The sequence below is a fragment of the Mercurialis annua genome, linkage group LG2 (assembly GCF_937616625.2).
Source record: "Mercurialis annua linkage group LG2, ddMerAnnu1.2, whole genome shotgun sequence".
Taxonomy (NCBI): domain Eukaryota; kingdom Viridiplantae; phylum Streptophyta; class Magnoliopsida; order Malpighiales; family Euphorbiaceae; genus Mercurialis; species Mercurialis annua.
The window spans coordinates 41,844,013-41,871,626 of NC_065571.1; the positions used below are offsets into that span (position 1 = coordinate 41,844,013).

General features: G+C 33.6%; 3 protein-coding genes across 11 annotated transcripts; all 3 read left to right on the forward strand.

Moving 5' to 3' along the window:
• Positions 1-2,037: 2,037 nt before the first annotated feature.
• Positions 2,038-2,585, forward strand: LOC126666883 (uncharacterized). The gene has a single exon (XM_050359779.2). The coding sequence runs from the start codon at positions 2,204-2,206 to the stop codon at positions 2,405-2,407; it is 204 nt and encodes a 67-aa protein (XP_050215736.1). The 5' UTR covers positions 2,038-2,203; the 3' UTR covers positions 2,408-2,585.
• Positions 2,586-5,012: 2,427 nt separating this feature from the next.
• LOC126666882 (E3 ubiquitin-protein ligase CCNB1IP1 homolog) lies at positions 5,013-8,100 on the forward strand. 9 transcript variants are annotated; one of them, XM_050359778.2, is made up of 10 exons: positions 5,013-5,151; positions 5,288-5,397; positions 5,799-5,909; positions 6,035-6,107; positions 6,464-6,509; positions 6,657-6,687; positions 6,911-7,166; positions 7,267-7,436; positions 7,572-7,813; positions 7,882-8,100. In XM_050359778.2, the coding sequence occupies exons 3-9, from the start codon at positions 5,840-5,842 to the stop codon at positions 7,811-7,813; spliced, it is 888 nt and encodes a 295-aa protein (XP_050215735.1). In that variant the 5' UTR covers positions 5,013-5,151; positions 5,288-5,397; positions 5,799-5,839; the 3' UTR covers positions 7,882-8,100. The 9 variants fall into 9 exon arrangements, with proteins under 9 accessions (XP_050215735.1, XP_050215733.1, XP_050215734.1 ...); XM_050359776.2 differs by having other exon boundaries at positions 5,014-5,151; positions 7,542-7,813; XM_050359777.2 differs by having other exon boundaries at positions 5,015-5,151; positions 7,572-7,809.
• Positions 8,101-24,054: 15,954 nt separating this feature from the next.
• LOC126669545 (zinc finger BED domain-containing protein RICESLEEPER 1-like) lies at positions 24,055-27,308 on the forward strand. The gene is made up of 3 exons (XM_050363037.2): positions 24,055-24,223; positions 24,867-26,852; positions 26,946-27,308. Exons 2-3 carry the CDS (start codon positions 24,890-24,892, stop codon positions 26,990-26,992), a joined length of 2,010 nt encoding a protein of 669 aa, XP_050218994.1. The 5' UTR covers positions 24,055-24,223; positions 24,867-24,889; the 3' UTR covers positions 26,993-27,308.
• The last annotated feature ends 306 nt before the right edge of the window (positions 27,309-27,614 follow it).

Genomic DNA, 27,614 nt, shown 5'->3' on the forward strand with positions numbered 1-27,614 from the left:
AGCATCCCACAACTCGGCTTGTAGAACCGAACAACAACCAATAAACCTACTGAAGCCAAATAGCCAATCACCATTGTTATTCCTAGCAAGACCTGCCGCAGCGGCCCTATTCGTCGGAGATCGCACTGTTCCATTAGAATTGATCTTAATCCAGTTCGGCATGGGGGGTTTCCAGCTAATGTAAAGCTATGTCTTCAGACAGAGACCGGGATTGGAGATAGTAGCAAATTGTTGCGCTTTGACAATATAATTAACCATCGAAAGGATTGAATGCACTAACTCATTGAAACTACGTCTTTCGCCTTTGAATATAAAGTTATTGCGGTACGTAGTTCCATAGACTCCAATATGTTATACCAAACAACTCTTTAGCTAATGAAATGTATTTCTAAAACAAAATAGAAAAAAGGACATCGGCAGTTTACCAATTGAAATTAAGACTAATAGACTCAAAAACTTCCCACCTTTTAAATTTTTTTAATAGCACCATCACCTTATAAAACTGTCAATTGCACCCTATTTTGTATTTTTACATTTCAATAGCACCCTAAATTGGACAAATTAGATAATTTTATTTTTATAAGGATGAAAATATTTAAAAACAACTAAATTTAAGGGTGATATTATACTTTTTTATATGTGGACAAATTTAAACAAGTCCTTTAACTTAAAATATATTCAAATAAGCACTATTCTCCATAAATTAACAAAAATAACAAAATGTACCTCGAGCTGCTATCTTTCCCAACCTGCCACCACCCACCTCGCTCGATCTGCCCTCAGACCCGCTGCCGTCTTCCATGGGAGGAGGATTAGAGCTTGCTTGTACTCCAATGGAGGATGAGTTGTTCTTGACGGAGAACAGTGTGTTTCGTGGGGCGATGAGTCTGATGGAGGTGGCGATTGGTCGGAGTTTAATTATTTATATTAAATAATGTTTATTTTTATTAATTTTTAAATTTGTGGAATATATGGTTTTTTAACATTAAATGTTATTTAGAATATACTGTAAATATGAAGGATTTGTTTTGAATTTTATTCAAATAAAAAGAGTTAAATTTGATGTTTTAGGGTGCTATTGAAGCGTAAAAATATAAAATAAGGTGCGATTGAAGGTTTAATAGAGTAATAGTGCCGCTGAAAAAAATTTAAAAGGTGGACAAATTTTGAGCCTATTCGCCTAAAATTAAAGTGGAGCTATAAAATAAATTCATAGATGGATTAAGATTCCCTCAAATTCATTTGGACTTGAGGAGGTCATGTTCACGATTTACACCGTTCATTGTAAAACGAATGGTGTAGATTAATTTGATTAAACTTGTGCTTTTTTAATCTACACCGTTCATTACAAAAAGAACGGTATAGATCGTGAACATGACACCCTCAAGTTCAAAATGAATTTAAAGGAATCCCAATCCATGATTGAGTGCTGAAATCTTCACCCATAATATAATTATCTGTAATACATCTAAAAGAATTCAAAAAGATCGCTTGCAAAAATACAAAAAAAAATATGAAATTTTATAAATAAAATACATAAATTATATAAATTTAATTAATAATTTATAAAAATATTTTATTTTAATTGATTTTTTATTTTTTTATTTTTGGAACATTAATATTTTATATTTATTCTCTTCAATTAAGAGGTGATGAAATTTTTATAAATAGAAAATAACATATCTAATATAATAAAAAAAATAAACATATAGCTATGTTATTTTGAGTAAATTATTCAAATAACATGTTTCTAATAAATTTATGAATTTTGTAATAATATAAATATTTTAAATATTAAAATTATTTTTGAATTTTTTTCTATATGATTATGAGAGACATGTCAGTCATTAACGAATGTTTCCAATGGTGTTGGATGAAAGGGGTTATTTGTTCTATTTGAAAACAAAAAAGGCTTAGTTATATCTCAAAAAAGTAAAAGAGCTGATTTGTATTTTTGTGAAAACTACGAGGATTTTTTTGTACCTTTTACCTATTTAAGATAATAAAGTTGAAAAGGAATTAGGTCGGTGAGAATTTTCTGGATTCTACACGACCGTCTCTCCTTCCTCCTTCCTTCCTTATTTCTGGAAAATTCAGACAATTCTCTAGAGAGAAAAGAGACACAGATATCTATAAATATCAGGTATATAAGGAAATAGAGACGCAGTTAAACATTTACAACCTAATATTCAACAATCATACGATGTGTTTGGTGTTTGTTTGCGATGAAGATGAGAGAGTAATAGGGAAGCAAGTGGCCCCCGGGGCGTGTCCGTACTGTGGAGGAATGATTCAGGCCATGGATGTCGAGACTCGCTGGAGGTTCTGCTTTTTACCTGTTTGCTTCAACAATAAAAAGAGATTCTATTGCTCTGTTTGTACCAGACGCTTGGTCACGCAGTATTAATTGATTCATTTGTTAATATTAGTCTGTAATCTCATTTGTGATACAAATTATCTGTTCATAACTGAGTTTTGAATCTTCCTAACTTATTTGTACTAATCTATTCATTATTTTCATAGAAATTAGTCATTTTATTGGTTTCATGTCATTACTTCTAACAATACACTATGTTCATGTTTAAGGGTTGTTTCCTTCAAGATATACTTATTAAGAATCTCAATCATGTTCCAATCTTTCATATTCACATCAACTACTTAATTGCTAGTGATGCTCAGAAACTTGTTTATTCATGCACAAAAGACCATTTACTGTGATTTATGATGACATAAAAAATATTCTTTGAATCAAAATCAGTTTTATTTTTGGGAACTTTAGCATTGCAAAGCAACTTCCATGCATTCTGGGTTTCTTGTAACTGCCTCATAGGCCCCAATTAGAGTTTGTATTTTGAGATAGAAAGTGTGTGAGAATCAACCACAAGCCTTTTGATTGAGAATTAATTGAGGTCAACTGCTGTCACTTACAAATTTTTTTTATAATTTCACGAGGTATTGTGAACGAGTTCCAATTATGAAATGATATTTATAAATTTACAAAATTTAGATTAATTTCCACTCGAACCGGGTAGGTCTTTTACAGAAAGAAAAACTCTAACTTCAAATTTTAAATAGTAGCAGTCAATTACAAGTGTAAAATACAAAACTAACTGATAACTTTTCCCATTTTAAAAGACATTATCTCACAACTAAAGAGACTACCGTTAGTGGCAATGCAATTAGTGAATGATGTAAACATAAATTTGTTGATGTTGGACTCGAGTGAGTTTATTGTGAGTTTGAGTTGGACTTCGGTTTTTTCAAGTAATGGTTAGTGATTACTTTGATGGTTTATCTTCGATGTTTGGGTAATATTAGATGTGATATTCATATTGTTTTAGTAGGCTGTGTCGAGTATGTTTCAAACATTATATTGTCAATTGTTTTTATTTTATGATTCATGTAAACATTACATGATAATTGTTTAGTGTTTTTAAAGCGGAAAAGAATTTATAGTAGATTTTCAGACTTGCTACACGTTTCGAAACTGCCACTGCCATTTTCTATCGCTAGTCTCGGACCAAAAATTTAGATCGTGATATGTCAACAAAATAAAATCAATTAAATTATTTGTTGATAAATGTTTTATGATTTATAATAATTGATAAAAGAAAAATATTATAAAATAGCAAAGTTATATTTTTCTGAAAAAAATTATCTGATATTTTTTAAAATTAAAAATTACCTGAAATTAATTTCATTTAATTTATATTTTTAAATTTTTATTATAATTTTTTTAACAAAAGTAGAATTTATTATACTTTTACAGTAAAGTATTACAATTAGGCGTTAGATTTATTTTTTAAACAAATTGTATGATAAATTTATAGAAAGTTCTAAATCTTATATATTGAATAATTTTTAAAAGTAGCAAAAGATTTAACTATTTAACCCGCTATTATAATTTAAAGATCAAACTTAGCTTTTTTTTTTTCCAGCTAGTTTAACATAGACAGAGGATCTATTTTAAAGTTTTCTGAAACAATAAAGATTCATTTTGCTCTCAGAATTTGACACAAAAAATTAATTAAGGACAATTTCACAGTTTCGAACAAATGATTCATTTAACAGTGAAAAATAGATAAAATAATATTTAATTTATTAAAATTGATAAAGTAACTATAGAAAATATATTGGCAAGTTAGCAGAATAATTTTTCCTTTAGCAGGGGTTTGGCTTTTTTTGTTGAGGCTAAATCATATATTGAAATTACAAACGTTGATAGAGACTATTATCGTTTCATGACATTTAAAGTTCTTCATTTAATAATGATAGAATTATTTAAATGATAACTTTTCTTAATACGTTGCTAAGCTATAATTGGATGATTCATTGGTGGTTAAGTAAGCCCCTCTGGATCACTATTTTTACAGTATTATCATTTGTTTTTAGACTCACTCACTCAGCGTCTTAAAAAAATCACATATTTCTGTAATTTTAATAATTCTATCAATGAAGATTAACCTATGTTAAAAAAAAACATGAGAACCATATTAAAGTAGCACAGAATGAATAGAATAATTGGAATTGAGATGACAATAAATTATTGAGCCATTTAGAGTTGAAGGAATAAAACGAGCCGATATGCTTATATCAAGGGTGTGCTTTTTTTTTTAATCAAAAACATCTATTTTAAAGATGTTTTTGGGCAAAGTCATAAAAATGTACGTAATTATTAGCTTATGTCAAAATAAGGAAGCGAAATGATCCTTTGTTGAAAGTTAAGGTTTGTTTTGAATTAAAATTTATTAAAAAAATTAATTTGTCCATTAGATGGAGGACTAAATATTTAAATTTTTTTATTATTTTATTGCGCAACTAAAATTAAAAATATTTTCATCGTTAATTATCAGTGAGAATTAATGAGCTTGAAATATAATATTAAAATTAGATTGATAGGATCTTGATAAAAGTAAATATCAATTCAAGTTATAATAATTTTAAAGTGAATATCAATAATTTTGATGATTTTTCATACTTTTGCCTCATTAAATTCAAATTTAGTGAGTGTTCAAAAAACTTTTAGCATTACTAAAAACAATCAAAAAAACAGAAACTAGAGTTGCCGCCATTTTATCTGATTCGAAATCAGAGAAGTGAAAATCAAATCAAATCAAATCGGAGAAGAGAAACATTTTCATTTTCTCTCAGGTTCGGAGCTTCTTCAGCTACTTATTTTTAGGTTTTCAATCATTTGATTTGCTCTTCTTTCATTTTTAATTAACGATTTCAATTCATCAAAAAAAAATTAACGATTTCAATTTAACTTTTGAAATTAATTTTCAAGGATCAATCAGCCAGTTTTGAATCACGAGCGCTTTTTAAATATCACAATCAGAATTTAGTTATTTTTCAGGAGCGATTGATTAAGAAGCATTGGGGCGTCACAATTTGCAGGTAAAACCTAATTTCCATTTTTGCTTCTACTTTTTGTTCTTCACCTGTTTGGTTGCTGAGAAAACTTTTCAGAATTGTTTAGCAATTTTTGAAATCTCATGACAATCAAATTTTGTTAACTTGAAATTCATGCATTACTTGTATAGTTAGACTGAGAAGCTCAGTCATTTAGTAGTGTATAGTTTAAATTATTAATCCTATCCATTTTTGCCCTTTCTGATGCTGCTGAACTTTTTGATTTCAATCAACAATGTTATAGTCACTGTTATAGATTCACCTATGTGCGTGCTTTGTTTCACCAGTTACTGGCCATTAAAGTTAGATTGGGAAATTGGAAAGAATGGCTCGCCTTGTGATGCTCAATTTGATGATTATACCTTCTTGTGATTGATATTCAGCAGATATATCCAGATATACATATTATGTAATCAAGGCTGTTGAAATGAGATGCAACGCGTGTTGGCGTGAACTAGAAGGACGGGCTATTTCCACTACTTGTGGTCACCTATTGTGTATCCAAAATTGCAGATTATGTTTCTCCTTCCCTTATATTTTTAACACTTTCATGTTTCCTTTTATAATAATTTAAGGAATATTGTACAGTTGCGTGTAGTTTGTTTCCTTAACATTGTATTAGGCACTGAAGATGCCGGCAAGATCCTTAATAATGATGCAGCTTGTCCAATTTGTGATCAGGTGCTCTCTAAGAGGTCAGTGTCTTTTTTCACTGTTGTACTTGGTGTTATACAGTTATCTGCCTTGAACGTTTTACTTCTTTTTCAGTAACTCTGTGTGCAAGTTCAGGTATCTGTTTGCTAAAGATCTTGTTACTATAGATTGTAATGAAATAGTATTATGGAGCTCGGATTTAGGTATCATTTTTAAGGACACCAATTAAATTAATTGACAGCAATAGCTGATACTAATAGTTTACTTCCACAAAGATATCTTTATGCATGACTATAACTGTCATCACCACATATGCCCACTTGCACTTTCATTTTGAATTTTGCCAATGTTCTTTCAGTTTATTCTGTTTTAACGTGCGTTGTTTTTAATTTTCCAGCCTTATGAAACCCGTGGACATCAATCCAAATGATGAATGGGTTAATGTAAGCAAGTGCTCCACTTGGAGTAATGAAAGTTTGTTTGTCTTTATTTCATTCAATGCTCTGTAGTTTTGTGTCTTTTCATATGAATGCAAATTTGTTATTTACTTGGTAATTGTTTGTTTAAGTTCACAATTCATTTTGTTGCAGATGGCCATGGCTGGGGTATCTCCTCAAATATGTATCTTTTGCAGTTAGTTAATAAATTTTAGGCTTATTATTTATTTTCTTCAGATCTATAGAATACCATTACAAATGTGTACGTATGAACATCATATGAGTAGTTGTGCTTCTTGAAATTTGTCTATTTCGTTTGAGAGAGGATGTTTCCTATAAAGTTCTTCTCATGAAAAAGTTCTGCTGAATTTATTTACTGAATATATGTCTTCCTTAAATGAACCAAGTGATGAAGAGTGCATACAGAAGTGTGATGTTTTACATTGGGCAAAAGGAACTGGAGATGCAATACAAGATGAACAGAATCGTAGCTCAGTGTCGGCAAAAATGTGAGGTCATGCAAGAAAAGTTTACAGAAAAGTTGGAGCAGGTGCATACAGCATATCAGAAAATGACCAAGAGGTGTCAGCTGATGGAACAGGAGATGGAGAGTTTGTCCAAGGATAAGCAAGAGCTCCAAGAAAAGTTTTCTGAGAAATCCAGGTCAGTGGTTGTTCTTGTGCCCAGGTTCTGGCTCTGGTCATTTTGAATCTTATTTTGGGGTATCTGAAGCCTCTGAAACACTCCTGTATTCTAATTTCAGGCAGAAGAGAAAGCTTGACGAAATGTACGATCAACTGAGGAGTGAGTACGAATCAGTTAAAAGATCAGCGATCCAACCTGCCAACAATTTCTTTTCAAGAAACGATGAGCCTGATTTTTTCTCGAATCCAGCAACTAATTTGATGGGTAACAGAGATCCTGTCCGAAAAGGTAATTTCCTTCTTTCTTTCTAAACAAAACTATAATATGTGGTTGATGATATTATAGCATAAGCCTCTTTACTGTCTCCAAAAGCAATTGACTTATTATATGCAGATTGGTCGGTTTTGAATCCTCCAACTCCAGGGCCTAAGGAAGATATATGGCCAGCAAGACAGAACAGTTCTAATTCCGGTCCATTCGATATATCTGGCGGTTCACCAGCAAAACAAACAGCTATACCTGTGGATGTTGGAAACAGAAGAACAGGAGCTCCTCATGCTTTTGGAGGCGGAGGTGGCAACTCGTCGATGACATTAAGGAATTTGATTCTCTCCCCGATAAAGCGACCACAGTTATCTCGAAACCGTCCTCAGATGTTTACGTAAGTAGGTAAACCGAGGTTTGTTTCCCTGAAATATATATCTGTTTCTGAACCTATGCTGTGTATTTTCAGGCTATGAGCTTCTGGTTGATGCTTGGCAGTTTGATGGACAAGTAATTCTCTTTGGTGTCTATATTTACAGTGTGTTAAATGAGTAGAGGTTAGACATTAGAGAATTGGTGAAATTCATTTTACTATTTGGGTATAGGTAATGTACAAATGAAAACAAGGAAAAGAAACCTTTTTTACAATTGCTTGAAAATTGCGTAAATACGTTATCATAGTGACTAATCACAGATGCTCCTAAAAGTTTATTGCTGTTCATTAGCAAAATGAACAATTTATAGCAGATTTTTCTTTATTGAATGGATAATTGGGTTCAAAAACCAAAATATTATGCAACTTTTTAAACTAAGATAGTCATATTTTTTTTTTATCAGTGATGTGTTATACATCAATGTTAGAAATTAGTTGAAATAACATTTAAAAGAAATTCACCAACGGAAGGCAGGGTCGAACCCCTGACTTTCCGAGGAATGTACGGCGAGGAGTGTAGCCACTAAACTACACCCTCATGTGCAAGATAGTCATATGAATATCAGTACAAAATGTGAATTACTTGTAATTGTTTTTTTTTTTAAATATGAAACTAAAAGAATTAATAATACAAATGCTTATAACTTAAACTTGTTATTCATATTTTTTTGAATTGAGATTCTCTCATGTTCAAATGAACATGATAGGTCATGTTCACTAATCTACACCATTCATTATAAAATGAATGGTATAGATTATTTTAACCAAATTTGAACTTTTCTTATCTACACTATTCATTTTATAATGAATGATGTAGATTTAATGAACATGACTTCTCATGTTCATCAAATGAACATGAGAGAATCCCTATCCTATTATTTTCTAATTCATTTCATTTCCTGACCAATTAACTGTCATAAAAAAAAGGCAAAACCCATCCTAAGGCCCCTCTATTTTACCATTTTAACTCGAGAAGCCCTTACTCCAAAGTTTTTCACGGCCGAGTCCTTTTACTTTCAAAAATCGCATTTTTAGGCCCTTATATGGATGGAAATTGGCAAGTGTAATTTACTCTCCGTTAATGAGAGTAGGGAGAAAAAGAAAGTCAGCAATCAGCCCCAAAAAATTAATAAATTATGACATGTAATTTTTTATTTGCTGATTGTGCACCTTCTTCCTCCCTTCATTTTTTTCTGAAATTCAATTAAACAGCAGCTACATTTTCTTGCTGAGGCTTATAAGAATCCACAGCTACATTTTTTCTGAATATTATATTTATAATATATATACTTATAAGAAATTCATTTGACTGTTTCCCGTGTTTACTATTTATATTTCTGTACACAATTATAGGCGCAATTAGAGAGATTGAGCTCTTTAGATACATGTAAAGCATAGCTGGTTGAAAAATTGGGCATTTGTCATCAGATATTTGCAAAATAATGATGCAAATGATTAATTTAACCCATTTCAGTTTCTATCCGTTTCTATCAATCCATCCATATGGGTTATGTTCAAACTCAATTTTAGCAAATGGGTTGATCTCAGATTTTCAAAATCATGATGCAAATGTTTTGATCTCAGAGCGTGCCGCGGTGTAAAGAAATCGACGACGGTGTTGACGACGCTATGTTACTAAAGCTTGAAGACCTATTTGTTTATTAAAGAATCCACATTATATTACTTCAATTAGTTTTATATAAATTCGTTGTTTGAAGTTTGAACTTCCAGTTTTTGTTACAGTAGGAGATGATAAAAAAGAGTCGTTTTGAAGAAGATGGTGAAACATTGAATTTGGTCCCTCAAGTTTACTCTTTACTTTTAAAGTGAATTCTGATGTGGCATTATATACTCCCTCCGTCCCAATAGAGTTGTCCACTTTGCCTTTATCACACAGTTTAAGAAAAGTAATTATTGTTTATGGATTTTGTAAAATTTACCTTACTTTTCTTGTCATACCCCTATTTAATATGGGGTCCACTTGCAATTTACTTTCAATTTACTCATTAGTGGATTTTTAATAGGGGTAATATAGAACAATTGAGTGTAAAAGTTAATTATTTTTTGAAAGTGGACAAGAGTTTTGGGACAAATTTTTTTCTCAAAGTGGACAACTCTATTGGGACGGAGGGAGTAACACTTTATTTTACATATTTTTATTTTATTTGACGGCAAATTCTGTAGTTAACGGCGAGTGTGATACACTGCCAATTTCCATAAACGTAAGGGTCTAAAAATGCGATTTTTGAAAATAAAAGGATTCGGCCGTGACGAACTTTGGGGTAGGGACTTGATAATTGTGAAATTATCAACGACTTCGAGTGACCGGATTTAAGCTCCATTCTTGAGTTCAAGTGATGTAGGTCCGCCTGAGATTAAGAACAAACAAGTCAGAAGAACGCCGGAGAGGGTCTCCGGACGTTCACTCCGACGAGCAAGTCAGTATTTGTCTTTAAAAGAGTATATTAAAAGTATTATGTGAAAGAGGTGGAAAGCTTACCCCCCTATTGATGTGTTGTCTTGGCTTATATAGACACATGTTTTGTTGGTTTCTTGGTAAACTAGCAATGTGGGATAGAAATAGCATTTCTATGTATGTTTATATGGAGACTCATCTTGGTATTTATGCTTATCAATGCTAGGTAATCAGTGTTGCTCTTTAGTAGAATTGGTCTCTTAGGTGATTTGCGGTAATACCATCTATATTGTTATCACAAGTCCCCCCTCGAGTATGTCGGATATTTATGTCCGAGGTATATGGCTTAGCTAGGAGATAAGCAACAGCTTAGGTAAATAACTGTAAGTTCTATGGCTTAACTAGGCGATATGCAATAGCTCAGCTCGGCCATTAGCGATGACTTATGGAAATGTTCCTGAGCAAGTGCTTAGGTCAGCCATAAGAAAGAGCTTATGGAATTTTTCCTGAGCAAGCGCTCAGGTCGTCCATAAGCAAGAGCTTATGGAAGTTTTCCTGAGCAAGCGCTCAGGTCGGCCATAAGCGATGGCTTATGAGAATTTTCCTCACCAAGTGCTCAACTCAGCCATAAGCGATGGCTTATGGAAATTTTGGTGAGCAATGGCTCAACTCGACCATAAGCTATGGCTTATGGAAATTTTGGTGAGCAATGGCTCATCTCGGCCATAAGCTATGGCTTATGGAAATTTGGTGAGCAATTGCTCATCTCGGCCATAAGCTATGGCTTATGGAAATTTTTGGTGAGCAATTGCTCAACTCGGTCATAAGCTATGGCTTATGGAAATTTTGGTGAGCAATGGCTCAACTCGGCCATAAGCTATGGCATATGGAATTTTTCGTGAGCAATGGCTCATCTCGGCCATAAGCTATGGCTTATGGAAATTTTGGTGAGCAATTGCTCAACTCGGCCATAAGCTATGGCTTATGAAAATTTTGGTGAGCAATGGCTCAACTCGGCCATAAGTAAGAGCTTATGGAAATTTTGGTTAGCAATACCTCAACTCGGCCATAAGCTATGGCTTATGGAAATTTTGGTGAGCAATTGCTCATCTCGGCCATAAGCTATGGCTTATGGAAATTTTCGTAAGCAATGGCTCAACTAGGCCATAAGCTATGGCTTATGGAAATTTTGGTGAGCAATTGCTCATCTCGGCCATAAGCTATGGCTTATGGAAATTTTCGTGAGCAATGGCTCAACTCGGCCATAAGCTATGGCTTATGGAAATTTTCGTGAGCAATGGCTCATCTCGGCCATAAGCAAGAGCTTATGGAAATTTCGGTGAGCAATGGCTCATCTCGGCCATAAGCTATGGCTTATGGAAATTTTCGTGAGCAATGGCTCATCTCGGCCATAAGTAAGAGCTTATGGATATTTTGGTGAGCAATTGCTCAACTCGGCCATAAGCTATGGCTTATGGAAATTTTGGTGAGCAATTGCTCAACTCGGCCATAAGCTATGGCTTATGGAAATTTTCGTGAGCCATAGCTCAACTCGGCCATAAGCTATGGCTTATGAAATTTTGGTGAGCAATGGCTCATCTCGGCCATAAGCTATGGCTTATGTAAATTTGGTGAGCAATTGCTCAACTCGGCCATAAGTAAGAGCTTATGGAAATTTTGGTGAGCAATTGCTCAACTCGGCCATAAGCTATGGCTTATGGAAATTTTGGTGAGCAATTGCTCAACTCGGCCATAAGCTATGGCTTATGAAAATTTTGGTGAGCAATTGCTCATCTCGGCCATAAGCTATGGCTTATGGAAATTTTCGTGAGCAATGATATGGCTTATGGAAATTTTCGTGAGCAATGGCTCATCTCGGCCATAAGCAAGAGCTTATGGAAATTTCGGTGAGCAATGGCTCATCTCGGCCATAAGCTATGGCTTATGGAAATTTTCGTGAGCAATGGCTCATCTCGGCCATAAGTAAGAGCTTATGGAAATTTTGGTGAGCAATTGCTCAACTCGGCCATAAGCTATGGCTTATGGAAATTTTGGTGAGCAATTGCTCGACTCGGCCATAAGCTATGGCTTATGAAAATTTGGTGAGCAATTGCTCATCTCGGCCATAAGCTATGGCTTATGGAAATTTTGGTGAGCAATTGCTCAACTCGGTCATAAGCTATGGCTTATGGAAATTTTGGTGAGCAATGGCTTAACTCGGCCATAAGCTATGGCTTATGGAAATTTTCGTGAGCAATGGCTCATCTCGGCCATAAGCTATGGCTTATGGAAATTTTGGTGAGCAATTGCTCAACTCGGCCATAAGCTATGGCTTATGAAAATTTTGGTGAGGAATTGCTCAACTCGGCCATAAGCTATGGATTATGAAAATTTTGGTGAGCAATGGCTCAACTCGGCCATAAGTAAGAGCTTATGGAAATTTTGGTTAGCAATGGCTCAACTCGGCCATAAGCTATGGCTTATGGAAATTTTGGTGAGCAATTGCTCATCTCGGCCATAAGCTATGGCTTATGGAAATTTTCGTAAGCAATGGCTCAACTCGGCCATAAGCTATGGCTTATGGAAATTTTGGTGAGCAATTGCTCATCTCGGCCGTAAGCTATGGCTTATGGAAATTTTCGTGAGCAATGGCTCAACTCGGCCATAAGCTATGGCTTATAGAAATTTTGGTGAGCAATGGCTCATCTTGGCCATAAGCTATGGCTTATGGAAATTTTGTGAGCAATTGCTCATCTCGGCCATAAGCTATGACTTATGGAAATTTGGTGAGCAATTGCTCATCTCGGCCATAAGCTATGGCTTATGTAAATTTGGTGAGCAATTGCTCAACTCGGCCATAAGCTATGGCTTATGGAAATTTTGGTGAGCAATGGCTCATCTCGGCCATAAGCTATGGCTTATGAGCAATGGCTCATCTCGGCCATAAGCTATGGCTTATGTAAATTTGGTGAGCAATTGCTCATCTCGGCCATAAGCTATGGCATATGGAAATTTTCGTAAGCAATGGCTCAACTCGGCCATAAGCTATGGCTTATGGAAATTTTTTTGAGCAATTGCTCATCTCGGCCGTAAGCTATGGCTTATGGAAATTTTCGTGAGCAATGGCTCAACTCGGCCATAAGCTATGGCTTATAGAAATTTTGGTGAGCAATGGCTCATCTCGGCCATAAGCTATGGCTTATGGAAATTTTGTGAGCAATTGCTCATCTCGGCCATAAGCTATGGCTTATGGAAATTTGGTGAGCAATTGCTCATCTCGGCCATAAGCTATGGCTTATGTAAATTTGGTGAGCAATTGCTCAACTCGGCCATAAGCTATGGCTTATGGAAATTTTGGTGAGCAATGGCTCATCTCGGCCATAAGCTATGGCTTATGAGCAATTGCTCATCTCGGCCATAAGCTATGGCTTATGTAAATTTGGTGAGCAATTGCTCAACTCGGCCATAAGCTATGGCTTATGGAAATTTTCGTAAGCAATGGCTCAACTCGGCCATAAGCTATGGCTTATGGAAATTTTGGTGAGCAATTGCTCATCTCGGCCGTAAGCTATGGCTTATGGAAATTTTCGTGAGCAATGGCTCAACTCGGCCATAAGCTATGGCTTATAGAAATTTTGGTGAGCAATGGCTCATCTCGGCCATAAGCTATGGCTTATGGAAATTTTGTGAGCAATTGCTCATCTCGGCCATAAGCTATGGCTTATGGAAATTTTGTGAGCAATTGCTCATCTCGGCCATAAGCTATGGCTTATGTAAATTTGGTGAGCAATTGCTCAACTCGGCCATAAGCTATGGCTTATGGAAATTTTGGTGAGCAATTGCTCAACTCGGCCATAAGCTATGACTTATGGAAATTTTGGTGAGCCATAGCTCAACTCGGCCATAAGCTATGGCTTATGGAAATTTTGGTGAGCAATGGCTCATCTCGGCTATAAGCTATGGCTTATGGAAATTTTCGTGAGCAATGGCTCATCTCGGCCATAAGTAAGAGCTTATGGAAATTTTGGTGAGCAATTGCTCAACTCGGCCATAAGCTATGGCTTATTGAAATTTTGGTGAGCAATTGCTCAACTCGGCCATAAGCTATGGCTTATGGAAATTTTGGTGAGCAATGGCTCATCTCGGCCATAAGCTATGGCTTATGGAAATTTTCATGAGCAATGGCTCATCTCGGCCATAAGATATGGCTTATGGAAATTTTCGTGAGCAATGGCTCATCTCGGCCATAAGCAAGAGCTTATGGAAATTTTGGTGAGCAATTGCTCAACTCGGCCATAAGCTATGGCTTATGGAAATTTTGGTGAGCAATGGCTCATCTCGGCCATAAGCTATGGCTTATGGAAATTTTCGTGAGCAATGGCTCATCTCGGCCATAAGATATGGCTTATGGAAATTTTCGTGAGCAATGGCTCATCTCGGCCATAAGCAAGAGCTTATGGAAATTTTGGTGAGCAATGGCTCATCTCGGCCATAAGCTATGGCGTATGGAAATTTTCGTGAGCAATGGCTCATCTCGGCCATAAGCTATGACTTATGGAAATTTTGTGAGCAATTACTCATCTCGACCATAAGCTATGGCTTATGGAAATTTGGTGAGCAATTGCTCAACTCGGCCATAAGCTATGGCTTATGGAAATTTTGGTGAGCAATTGCTCAGTTCTGCTCGGTTTATGCTCTGCTCGTTTTTTTTTTTTTTTTTAAGCAATAGCTTATGCTCGGTTTTTTCATTTGAAAAATATTTACACTGGGAGAGCATAAAAGGTCATGGTTTATCTCGGCCAAATATGAGAGACAATAGCCAGACTCAGTAAAGCATGAAAGGCTATGGCCTATTTCTGATTTTTTGGAATGGCTTTGTCTAACTAGTTCTTCTATCTTCGTCGAACAATTGCCTTCAAGGATGACATAATGAATAGAGATGGTGTTTCCCACAGACGGCGCCAAGTGATAATTGTGAAATTATCAACGACTTCGAGTGACCGGATTTAAGCTCCATTCTTGAGTTCAAGTGACGTAGGTCCGCCTGAGATTAAGAACAAACAAGTCAGAAGAACGCCGGAGAGGGTCTCCGGACGTTCACTCCGACGAGCAAGTCAGTATTTGTCTTTAAAAGAGTATATTAAAAGTATTATGTGAAAGAGGTGGAAAGCTTACCCCCCTATTGATGTGTTGTCTTGGCTTATATAGACACATGTTTTGTTGGTTTCTTGGTAAACTAGCAATGTGGGATAGAAATAGCATTTCTATGTATGTTTATATGGAGACTCATCTTGGTATTTATGCTTATCAATGCTAGGTAATCAGTGTTGCTCTTTAGTAAAATTGGTCTCTTAGGTGATTTGCGGTAATACCATCTATATTGTTATCAGGACTTCTCGAGTCAAAATGGTAAAGTAGAGGTGTCTTAGGATGTGTTTTGCCTTAAAAGAATAATATATACCTGTGATTTATTTTACATGCATTATATACTTTTAACTTTGTTTAAAAGAAATATTTTGATTTTAATTTTATTTTTTTGATAATTAAAAAGGAGAAAGCACTTGTGAAAGATATAGCTCATTGATTAGTTTTTTTGGCTATCAATCACCCATGCCCTGCCGCCTAACAAGGTGTCAGTGTCACACCAACCACCAACAACCAAGGCAAACAGTGGTGCATCCGCCATCGACGACCACAACAACAAACTAGCAGTAAGGTATTGTTTCAATCCTTTATTAATCATGTTTTTTTTTTTGGCAAAGCAGCAATTGTATTAATTTCGGTAAATAGAAGTACATAATGTTTGTGAGAACTAGATAACAAATATTACAATAATAACTCCTAAAAAGGAAGCTTTAAGGACTTTTTAGCCACTTCATGGGCCATCCAAGTACACATTCGCTTAACATATGCAAAGTAAGCGAACGGTATAAAATTATGACTTCTATTATTGATGGAATATCTTTCTCGACTTATTCCAGTGTCTTCGCAACTTCGGGTGATATTATTCCTGAAAGACAATAAAAACTACAATAAGTGATAAAACTCAAAATTTTCATACAAATCATACCAATAAGTGTTACTATATTATAATTGCATCAGAACTTATCTTGAACATTGCAGTAGAGGCCTTCATCAACGTACTTTAACCTCACACGGAGTACAATATCCTCACAAGGAGTATGAAACCTCACAAGGAGTACTTAAACCTCACAAGGAGTACTTTAACCTCACAATGAGTACTTTAACTTCACAAATTGATATGACAAAATTTATGTATAATTAATGAAATCTAAATAGAGTAAAAAATAATATATAAGTATACAAATATTTTTAAAAAATATATGAACAATTTGATAATTTTCAGATTTTTTTAAAAACAAAAAAAAACTGCCACCATTAGAAACTGCCGCCATTGTGTGTTTAAGAGTGAAATTATAAATCAAAGAAATAAAATCTTTTGTACTTATGATTCACTTTGATTTGGTTTATTAAAAAAAAACAGATAATTAAATGAAAAATCATGAAAAGCAACATAATTATTATAAAAAATAAAGAAGAGGCAAGTACCTTTTGTCGAATAGAGCAAAAACTTACTTGGTATTAAATTTGAACCAAACTTGAAAGTATGAAGAACTTAATTCTTTCACGATTGAACAACCACTATTCTGTTCTTCTTTTGTTTATGTATGTGTCAAGTAAGGCAGTTTTTCTTTTTGAATTTATTGAATAATATAGACTTGAAAATAAGTTTGATCGAGAAAGTCAATTTTTAAAAATGTAAAAACTTAAAAATTGGAAATTAAAATCATCAAATAAAGAAACAGTAGTGTTTTTTTATTGAATTGAAAAATAGCTGTTTTAAATTTTCAGCCATTCTTTTTCTAGATACTTAAACATGATTTGTTTGATGCAAAGTAAAAATCGTGTGTACTACTTTAATTTTAACACTTATCCAGAAAATTTTGATAACATTCAATTTTTTCATCAAAATTTACCCTTTAAGGGTATTTTGAAAATCATATTTCTCAAATAACAATCATAAACATACCTTATTGCCTTTGAAGAATTAGTGGATCAGCCAGCGGTGTCGAAAGTGAGGAACATGCAACATTATGATGGAGTATTTCATATATTTTTTGCTTTTCAATTCAGTATGTAACAATTAATTAACCAAATTAGAAAAACAAATCCGTTGGTGGATGGCAGGCAGTAAAGGACATGCTACTTCACTATTTGATCCTGTGATGCACGATAATTTCATAAAATTATTATCTTCTACTGATGGACGTGGCCACGATGAACACCACCGACCGGTTATTCATATTCTCCATGACTTTACTTTCTGGACTGGCGACTGTGAGAACGGACTGGGGCAGTGTGGACGGACTAGGGCGGCGAAAACGGGTTGTCGGTGTGATGGAGTCTGACGGCGTGGAAGACAAGATGGTGGCGGTTTCTCACAATTACTGCTAATTAATTTAAGTTAATTTTTTAAAACTGTTTAGTGTTCTATTAATCATGTTAGATTTGCATTTTTATGTGTTAAGCATTTAAAATATGTTTCAAACAAAATAAATGGACTTCGATACCATTTTTATGTTAAAACATATGATTTGAATCAAGGTCGAATCAAGATTATAAAAAGTGTTTCAAAGTAGATTAAATGGATTTCGAGAACATTTTTGTGTTAAAACTTGTTGTGTGAAACTTTTCATTTCTCGATTGTTGTCCATAAGCACAACAATTTGAACAATTCAATTGACAGTTATTTTAAATTTTTAATTCTGGTTAACGGAGAACTTATAAGAAAATAATCTGTTAGCATATATTTTAACATCAAAATCTCCTGCAAGTTTTGGCTTCCTTCTCCCCTCATTTTACAAATTGCATTTCTTGATCATGGATTTAAGAAGTTTGTTTGAATTTTGAATTGAACTGTCAATATTTGAATGGTAAGAGCATCCCCAATGGTGCTCTTCAAAATAAAGAGCATCTTTTGTAAAATAAAGAGCATCTTAAAGATGAAGAGTGATATTTAAAATTTTACTCCAATGGACTCTTTAATATTAGTCTTTTATTTTATTTAATTTTAATAAATAATAATTAAATAAAAATATGAAATAATATTAATATTAAATTAATTGACTCTCTAATATTAAATTTTATTTTATTTTATTTTCATAAATAAAAATAAAAATAAAAATAAAATATTAAATATTAATAAAATAATTTTTTATTTCAGTTTTTATTCAGTTTTTTACTAAAAGTAAAAATATACTATTTTAAAGTAAAAATAACCACTTTGTTTTTTAAAATTTAAAATTCTACCATTTGAAAAATGAAGTAGAGAGTGAAAATGGCTCTCTACATGTAGAGAGCCATTTTCACTCTCTACTCTAAATATAAAGAATAGAGAGTCTATTGGACTCTTAATTTATTGTCAAACTCTTTAATTTAAAGAGTTTGACAAATTTAGAGAGTCCATTGGGGATGCTCTAACAAGAAAACTTTTATTGTACCACAATGGTTTCTATACGAAAACAAAAACTTATTCTCATTTTTTTACAACTTAAATAGTGAATTGTGCAATTAAATAGTAAAATTTATTTTTCGCATTTATTATTATTTTGGCGTGATTTTATATCACTATTTTGGCCTGGAAAACATGGATATTAGAAAATACAAACACTTCAATATTTTTGCGTTTTCCGTTTCGCAAACTAAAAACTATCGAAAACCTATTCAAAATCTAATCCATTATTATAAAATTTATTATTTAAATTACCTACTATATATTTTATGTTTGAATATTTATAGGATTATATTTTTTTTTTAACTCATTCAAGATCTCATCTATTACTAATAAAGTGTATTATTCAAATTACCTACAAAATATTCCATTTTTAAATAGTTGTAGAATTACATAATATTTTTGTAATATTTATAAAATATAAACTTCAGTTTTTTTATAATTTGAAGATTTTATTTGATAAATTTGAATATATTTTAATGATCTATTTCAGTAAATTTCGTAAATATATAAATTAAATTTAGTAAATATAAAATTTGTAACTTTTTATATTTATAAATATTTTTTATATTTTTATTATTAACATTTTTTTTCATATTTCGTGTCTTTTGTTTTTTTAAATCTCATTTGACCATAACCGTTTTATGTCTTTTCTGTATCCGTGCTACCTAGTTTTTGGCGTGATTTTACATCACTATTTTGGCGTGATTTTACATCACTATTTTGGCGTGAGGTTTCATTATTATTTTGGTAATATTATATCATAATTTTTACACTATTCTTTTACATAATGAAATTACCATTTCTAGCTATTATATTATATATTTTTCTTATGAAATATTAACAATAACGATAATTTTTCCTACAATCAAATGGAATGCATTGTTTTAATATTATATCATCTCAATATTTAGAACTAAAAGGATGAAGAATCAATATTTTACGGCTATTTTATAGTTATTTTATGGAAAAAACCATATGTTACTTATATATAATTACTTGATAATTTATTAAATCATCAATGAGTATTAAAATAAAATAAAAATTTATGGCAACAGTTTATTTGTATATTTTTACTGGCTTTTCTATAGTTACTTTATTTTGTTTATTTTATCAATTTTACTGTTAGATGAAAATGATTTCATCTAACGGTAAAAAATGGATAAAATATCTTTTAATTTGTTAAAATTAATAAAGTAACTGTAGAAGATGCATTGGCAAGTTGGCAAAATAATTTTATTTTGGCAGGAGTTTGGCTTTTTTAATTGTAGCTGAAGTATTGAGATTTCAAATGTTGATAGAGGAGTTGTTATTCACAGAATATCATCATTTCATGACATCAGAAGTTCTTCTTTTAATGATGATAGATTTATTTGGTTGATAGCTTTTCTTAATACGTTGTTACTATAATTGGGTGACCCATTGGTAGTTAAATAAGCCCTTGTGGATGACTGTTTTTGCAGTATCCAGTATCATCATTTTTTTTAGACTGGCTTACTCAGCTTGTTGAGGAGTCACATACTCTTGTAATTTTGATAATTCTATCAACGAAGATTAGCCTTTGGTTAAAAAAAAAAATCACCCATGCCCTTGACTTTTGGGGTCCGATCACAAAACCCCTGATGTTTAAAAACGATCATAAAACCCCCTGATTTTTGTGGCGGCGCCATTCACGGCTCTTATGGACGAAAATACCCCTTATGTTTGGGGGCTGTAATTCTAAAAAAAATCGGCGTCGTCAGGTGTCAGCTGACACGTCATTAAATATTAAAAAAAAGACCCAAAATACCCCTGAAAAACCTTAATCAAACCAAAATTCAACCACATTTAATTAAACCCAACTCTTCGGTCAACCTATCCACCGCCGCCCGTCGACCCAAACCACTCGCCGCCGCCGCTGCCACCAACGCCGCTCTCCGGTCGTCCTGTTCTTCAAAGAACATATTTCTGTTCTTCAAGAACATATTTATGTTCTTCAAGAACTGAGAGAAGACGATCCAGCTAGGTCATCTTCGAGAGTTGTAAAAGATGACTGAAAAAATTTCCGGTCATCTTCAAATCGAAGAAGATGACCGGAAAATTTTCCGCCGATGGTGGGGTGGCGATGGTGGTGGTGGTGGTTGGGTTGGTTGTTGAGTTAATCAGATAGTTTAGTTTAAATTGGGTTGTTTTTTTTCTTTTTCTAAATTAAATTAGGGTATTTGAAATTTTTAAGATATTTTTCTGATGTGGCAGCTGACGTGGCGTCGTCAGTTTTTATTAAGACTGACACTCGACTGAAAAAGACGGCGCATGTTTTTTGGTCATATTTGGGATTTAGGGAATTCTGGGAGCACCGCCACAAATATTGAGGGTTTTGTGATCGTTTTTAAACATCAGGGTTTTTTGCGATCAGACCCCCAAAAGTCAGAGGCCAGCCTAATTTTTTACTCTTTCATTTTAATATTTTTATTTGCACTCCTTGAATTTATAGAGATGTTCCATTTAATTTTATTTGTAAATATTAAAAAAAATGTTATTTTCTTTTAAAAACTGTATTTAGAAACAATTAAAATTTCTGTTTTTAAAAATCATTTGAAATCCCTTTAATTTTAGAATATGTTTTTCATAACGGTTGCAAATTATATTTTTAAAAACCGTTCAAAACTATCTATACTATATATAAAAGCACGGATAGGGGGGGGGGGGACAGGCACATTTACCTTATAACCCTTTTTAATTTATAACTAATTGATCATTTAGATTAAGGTTTTATGGTAATTTATTTAATTAATATTGTTATTATTTTTAATATTAATATTGGTAAAACTTTTGCCGTTTTAATTGTAACATAGAATGGCCAAAAGATGTTGTATTAGTATCTAATACTATCTTTGGATCAACACCACTTATTTTTCTGAAGTTCTTGTCAAATCATTCTAATTCCAACTTATTAAAAAACGATGGCGAATTCTAACTTTCACTTCATTTATTAACCCATTAATCAAAGAATTAATCTTTTATCTACAACTTCGCACCTATAATCTATTATGAAAACACTGCTGAATTAAAGCTTTTTAAAAGGTAGTCACCGTTACTGCAGCAGCCGTAACCGCCATTGCTGAGTGCTAAAATTAAAATTTCTAATTAATTTGATAACATAATTTATAATTGTATGGACACTTTAAGATAAGAGTTCGAGTGGGAGTATTATTAAGATGATATACGTTAAAATAAAATTGGAATTCTAATTATGGGAGATAACACAACTAGATAAGGAAGTAATGAGTTTGATTTGAATAAGGAATCAAAAAAATTTAATTACTGAAATAAGTTTATAAATTCTAATAAGCGGCAGAGGAATTCTTATGTAGACTCGGTCTACCACGTCATCCGTAGACTAGCCTATCACATTATGACACGTCATTAAAATGATGACAATCTTGTAAATTTGTTTTTTACTTATTTACACCTTTGAATAGTAATATTACAAGATTGCCATCATTTTAATGATGTGTCATAATGTGATAAGTTTAGTCTACGGATGACGTGTTAGACCGAGTCTACCTAAAAATTTCTCTAAACGAAAACTAATACAAGGTTATATATATATATGCTTATTGCTTATATGTATGCATTATACATGCACAACCTATCAATTACTAAAGAATTTTGGAAAATAGCCCTTAATACTAAATTAGATTGATGAATAAATTGTTCAATTTATTTACCATGTGTAATTTATTAGTATAACCAAATGCTAAATATATTTTGTAATTTAATAAAATTCTAAATAATTTAATATTAATTATATAAAATATATTAATATAATTTCTATGACCCGTTAAATATTTAATAAACAATTAAATTATTAAATGAAATAATTTAATTGTTAATAAATTCTTAATCTTTTTAAATTCTTTTTTAATAAGAGTAGTTAAATGAATATTCTAATTATACAACTAATTAATTAGTAAATTATTATAACACCATATTTTAAATAATTGATTAGTAATATGTATGAAGGCACACTACGAGCCACGTGCGTAGCACGTAATGCGAGACTAGTTTTTTAAAAAACACAGATTATATTTTTGGAGTTAGATTTTATAATTTTTTTATTTTTTTAGGTATTTGTGGGCTAATAATCACCCACGGACCCTGACTTTAGGGGTACCTTACGCTAAACCCCCTGATAAAAAAAACTGCCGTAAACCCCCTAAACTTTACCCAATAATTAGCTAAACCCCTTTTCGCATAAATTGACCAAAATACCCTTCAAATCTGTAAATAAATACAAACAAACCAGACAGCTTCAATCAAACCACACTTAAAACCGATCCAATCAAATCAAACCAAACAATCTAATCAAACCTAAATTTATTTAAAAATTAAATAAAAAATTATTTTTAATTTAAATAAAAAATAATAATTTTTTTTCTAATCCGGTGAGCAGACCCACCGCGGTGGGTCTGCTCACCGGAAAGCAGACCCACCACGGTGGGTCTGCTATCTGCAGCAGACCCACCGGCCGGTGGGTCTGCTGCAGATAGCAGACCCACCGGCGTGGGTCTGCTGCAATGAGCAGACCCACCGCGGGTCTGCTCTTTGCAGCAGACCCGCGCCGGTGGGTCTGCTTCACAGAGCAGACCCACCGGCCGGTGGGTCTGCTGCAGACCCACCGTGGAGAGCAGACCCACCACGGTGGGTTCAAAATTAATTTAAAAAAAAAAATTATTTTTTTTATTTAAATTAAAAATAATTAATTATTTATTTTTTAAAATTAAATGAGTTTTTATTTGAATAATTTTTTTTGCGGCAATGGACGGTGGTGGCCGGAAAAAACCGGCGGCGGCGGGTGGAAGTTTTCGGTTGGATGGTTTGATTTAGTTGAGTTGATTGGTGGTTTAAGTATGATTTGGATGGTTTATGTCTGATTTGATTAGATAATGACTTTAGATTTGGTTAGATTGGGTTGGTTTGGTTTTTGTTATTGACCTTAGGGGTATTTTAGGTATTTTTGAGAAAATAAAGGGGTTGGGGCGGTTTTTTGGGGCGGTTTTAGGGTAAAAGGGGTTTAGCTGATCATTAGGTAAAGTTTAGGGGGTTTACGGCAGTTTTTTTTTTATCAGGGGGTTTAGCGTAAGGTACCCCTAAAGTCAGGGTCCGTGGGTGATTATTAGCCGTATTTGTGTAAACAATAAACATTCCTTATTATAGGTGCAAATAATGAATGGACCATACCCGAATTACAATGGACCATACCCGACTGGATATCAGATTTTTCTAATCAATCTTATCCGATCCATTAAGACCCATACTCCGGATCCTATCTTCTGCTCCTTTCCCCAATTCAAACAACCGAATCTCTTAACCTTTCTAATCGGATCCTCTGATAGTATTCCGTGAGTCCCAACAATCCATAATTCGAAGCTTTTGCTCCGATCCATGTAAGATCCGCCTTTAACATCTACCTTTGTAAATCATTATTTTTGCTAATTTTTCTATTTCATATCCGTTCATGTATTTGGGTCCATTTTGAGATGACCCGACCGTTTTTCTTTCGTTGCTGTTCTGTATGTTATGAATTGATGGTTGTAATGTGAATTAATGAAATTAAATGATGAAAATCATAGATTTTAGATGACAAATTCGATTAATTATAGCTTGTCTTCATTTGGTTGATTCAATGGTTTGACCTTATGAAGGAGATTGGAAGCTGAATTTTTAATTTAATTTAGATTAGTATTTGTTTGACGGAAAATTGTTCAGTGTTCGAATTGCAAAAAATGATAGCTAAGATTGAAAGTTCGAGTTAAAATTGCAAAACTGATGATTTTTAAAACAATTAAGCCTTTTTTTTTATGTCTAACTTGATGATTTGTTTAGTAACTTATAACATATATTTACTTCTTTTTTTAACTTGAAAACTTAGCTTACTTGAAGTTAGTTTATATTTAAGTGGAATCCTTATCCTGCTTATTTTTTAATTAAATTTTCATGAATTCGCTGTGCCTGTTTATGTTCTTGATGCTCTCGTGGGACATGGTGCAGTTGCCAAATTGTAATCTTATTAATTTGTGTGATCTACAGACTGTCCCATATAGCCTTATGCAATGGAAGTATCAACGGAATCAGTCATTAAGAAACCGAAGAGGTTAACTTCTGTTGTGTGGAATCACTTCGAAAGAGTCAGAAAGGCTGACGTTTGTTATGCTGTTTGTGTGCATTGTAACAAGCGACTCAGTGGATCAAGTAATAGCGGAACTACGCATTTGAGAAATCACTTATTAAGATGCTTGAAAAGATCTAACTGCGATGTGTCACAACTACTATTAAAGAGAAGGAAAAAGGATACCTCCCTTAGTCTTCCAAATGTTAGTTACGATGAAGTGTCGAGGAAAGATGAATTTATGAAGCCCAAAGTGATAAAATATGATCAAGAACCGAGAAAAGATGAGGTTATTAGCCTGGGAAGTAGTAGGTTTGATCAAGAGCGGAGTCAGTTTGATCTTGCCCGCATGATTATATTGCATGGTTACTCCTTGTCTATGGTAGAGCACGTCGGATTCAAAACATTTGTGAAAAATCTCCAGCCTTTGTTTCAGGTTGCACCAAATAGCTCGATTGAGAACTCCTGTGTGGAGATTTATAAGAAAGAGAAACAGAAAGTGTATGAGATGATAAATAGACTGCAAGGCAGAATTAACCTTTCCATTGAAATGTGGTCTTCCGCAGAAAACACCGAGTACTTATGTTTGACAGCACATTATATCGATGAGGATTGGAAATTGCAAAAGAAGATTATAAATTTTGTGACACTTGATTCTTCTCACCCTGAAGATATGCTTTCAGAAATTATTATCAGGTGCCTCATGGATTGGAACATTGAATGCAAGCTGTTTGCGATGACATTTGATGACTGTTCCATTGATGATGACATTGTCCTCACAATTAAGAATCAAATCTCTCAAAATAGGCCTCTTAGGAATGGTCAGTTATTTGATGTGCGTTCTGCTGCTCATGTTCTTAATCAGATTGTTCAAGATACTTTGGAAGCCCTTAGAGAAGTTATCCAAAAGGTTCGTGCAAGTGTTAGATATGTTAAAACTTCACAGGAAGTGCATGACAAGTTTACCGAGATATCCCAGCAACTTGGAATCAGCACACAAAAGAACCTAGGTCTTGATTCCCAAGCTAGATGGAACTCAACATATCTAATGCTTGAATCATGCTTAGAGTACAGGGCCTCATTTTCTCTGCTGCAAGAACATGATCTGGGCTATACATCAGCTTTAACTGATACAGAATGGGAATGGATAAGTTGCATCACTAGTTATTTGAAATTTTTTATGGAAATAACCAATGTCTTTACAGGGAACAGATGCCCAACAGCAAACATATATTTTCCAGAGATTTGTGATGTGCACATCAAGTTAATTGAATGGTGTAAGAGCTCAGATAATTTCGTTTGCTCCATAGCATCTAAGATGAAGGCCAAGTTTGATAAATATTGGAGCAAGTGTAGTTTGGCTTTGGCAATGGCCGCCGTCTTAGATCCGCGATTTAAGATGAAATTGGTAGAATATTATTATTCTCAGATATATGGTACTACTTCAGTGGATCGAATCAAAGGAGTTTCTGATGGTATCAAAGAACTTTTCAATGCATACTCGATTTGTTCGACTTTGGTGGATCAAGGTTCAGCTTTGCCTGGGAGCAGTTTACCTAGCACCAGTAGTGATAGCAGGGATAGATTAAAAGGGTTTGACAAGTTCCTGCATGAGACTTCTCAAAGTCAAAATGCAGCATCTGATTTGGATAAATATTTAGAGGAACCCGTGTTTCCTCGTAATTGTGATTTCAACATACTGAATTGGTGGAAAGTTCACACACCGAGATATCCTATTTTGTCAATGATGGCACGTGACGTTTTGGGAACTCCAATGTCAACAATTGCACCAGAGTTGGCATTTAACAATGGAGGTAGGGTTCTGGATAGTCACCGAAGCTCACTAAATCCCGACATTCAACAGGCTATGATATGCGCACGGGATTGGCTGCAAGTCGACCCAGAAGGTTTGTTCACTCTCTCAAATTTATACAATTAGCAATCAGTTGCCGTAATCACTCAACAGGCTACTAACTTCCACTTTATTTGAATTGCGTCAGAGTTCAACCCGTCGCCTGCGGTAGCACTGTACATAGAAGGAAATTAGTTTGACTGGTAGGTTTTCTTGCTCCTTCCATCCTCGCTGCATCTTTATAATATTTATGCATAACATTTTAGTATGACTTGATTTGTAACGAGGCTGTTGTACAGTTAAGCGTAGCGACTTGATGTTTGCATTGATGGTTTAGATTGATAAAACTGCTTCATCCTCTACTTTCCAGGATGAGTTGTGTTGGACAGAGGCCAGTTTCATGCATCTTTATACCAAATAGTGGCCACTTTGCTGTAACAATCTTATTCTCTTTTTCATGTTTATGCAGAATCTGTAACTATTATAATTTTTATTGCAAAATTTGGAGTAATCAACTGTAAATGCTCTCAAGTATGTCTCTTCTGCTGCTAGGAAATAAACCAATTCATGTAAAGACCAGTCCTCAATCAAACACTAGGAACCCAACTCTTTTAATCAAAATTCTATTAAGGAATAGACTTAAGTGGCAATATGCCCCCTAAACTTGTAAGCAATGAGCAATTAACACATAAATTAACTTGGTGGGCAAATCAGTACACGAACTTGGTGATTATAGGCAATTTGTCCCATTTTTGCAATTTGCCCCTTTAATTTGTAAGTTAATTGTATCTTAAATTGGCAATTTGCCCTCTAAACT

Excerpts from the sequence above, each read along its gene's own strand:
- LOC126666883 (XM_050359779.2), top strand. The coding sequence starts at position 2,204 with ATGTGTTTGGTGTTTGTTTGCGATGAAGATGAGAGAGTAATAGGGAAG.
- LOC126666882 (XM_050359773.2), top strand. The coding sequence starts at position 5,840 with ATGAGATGCAACGCGTGTTGGCGTGAACTAGAAGGACGGGCTATTTCC. Across the intron at positions 5,910-6,034 it reads TACTTGTGGTCACCTATTGT|GCACTGAAGATGCCGGCAAG; the intron begins GTATCCAAAATT and ends ACATTGTATTAG. Across the intron at positions 6,108-6,463 it reads GATCAGGTGCTCTCTAAGAG|CCTTATGAAACCCGTGGACA; the intron begins GTCAGTGTCTTT and ends TTAATTTTCCAG.
- LOC126669545 (XM_050363037.2), top strand. The coding sequence starts at position 24,890 with ATGGAAGTATCAACGGAATCAGTCATTAAGAAACCGAAGAGGTTAACT. Across the intron at positions 26,853-26,945 it reads GCTGCAAGTCGACCCAGAAG|AGTTCAACCCGTCGCCTGCG; the intron begins GTTTGTTCACTC and ends GAATTGCGTCAG.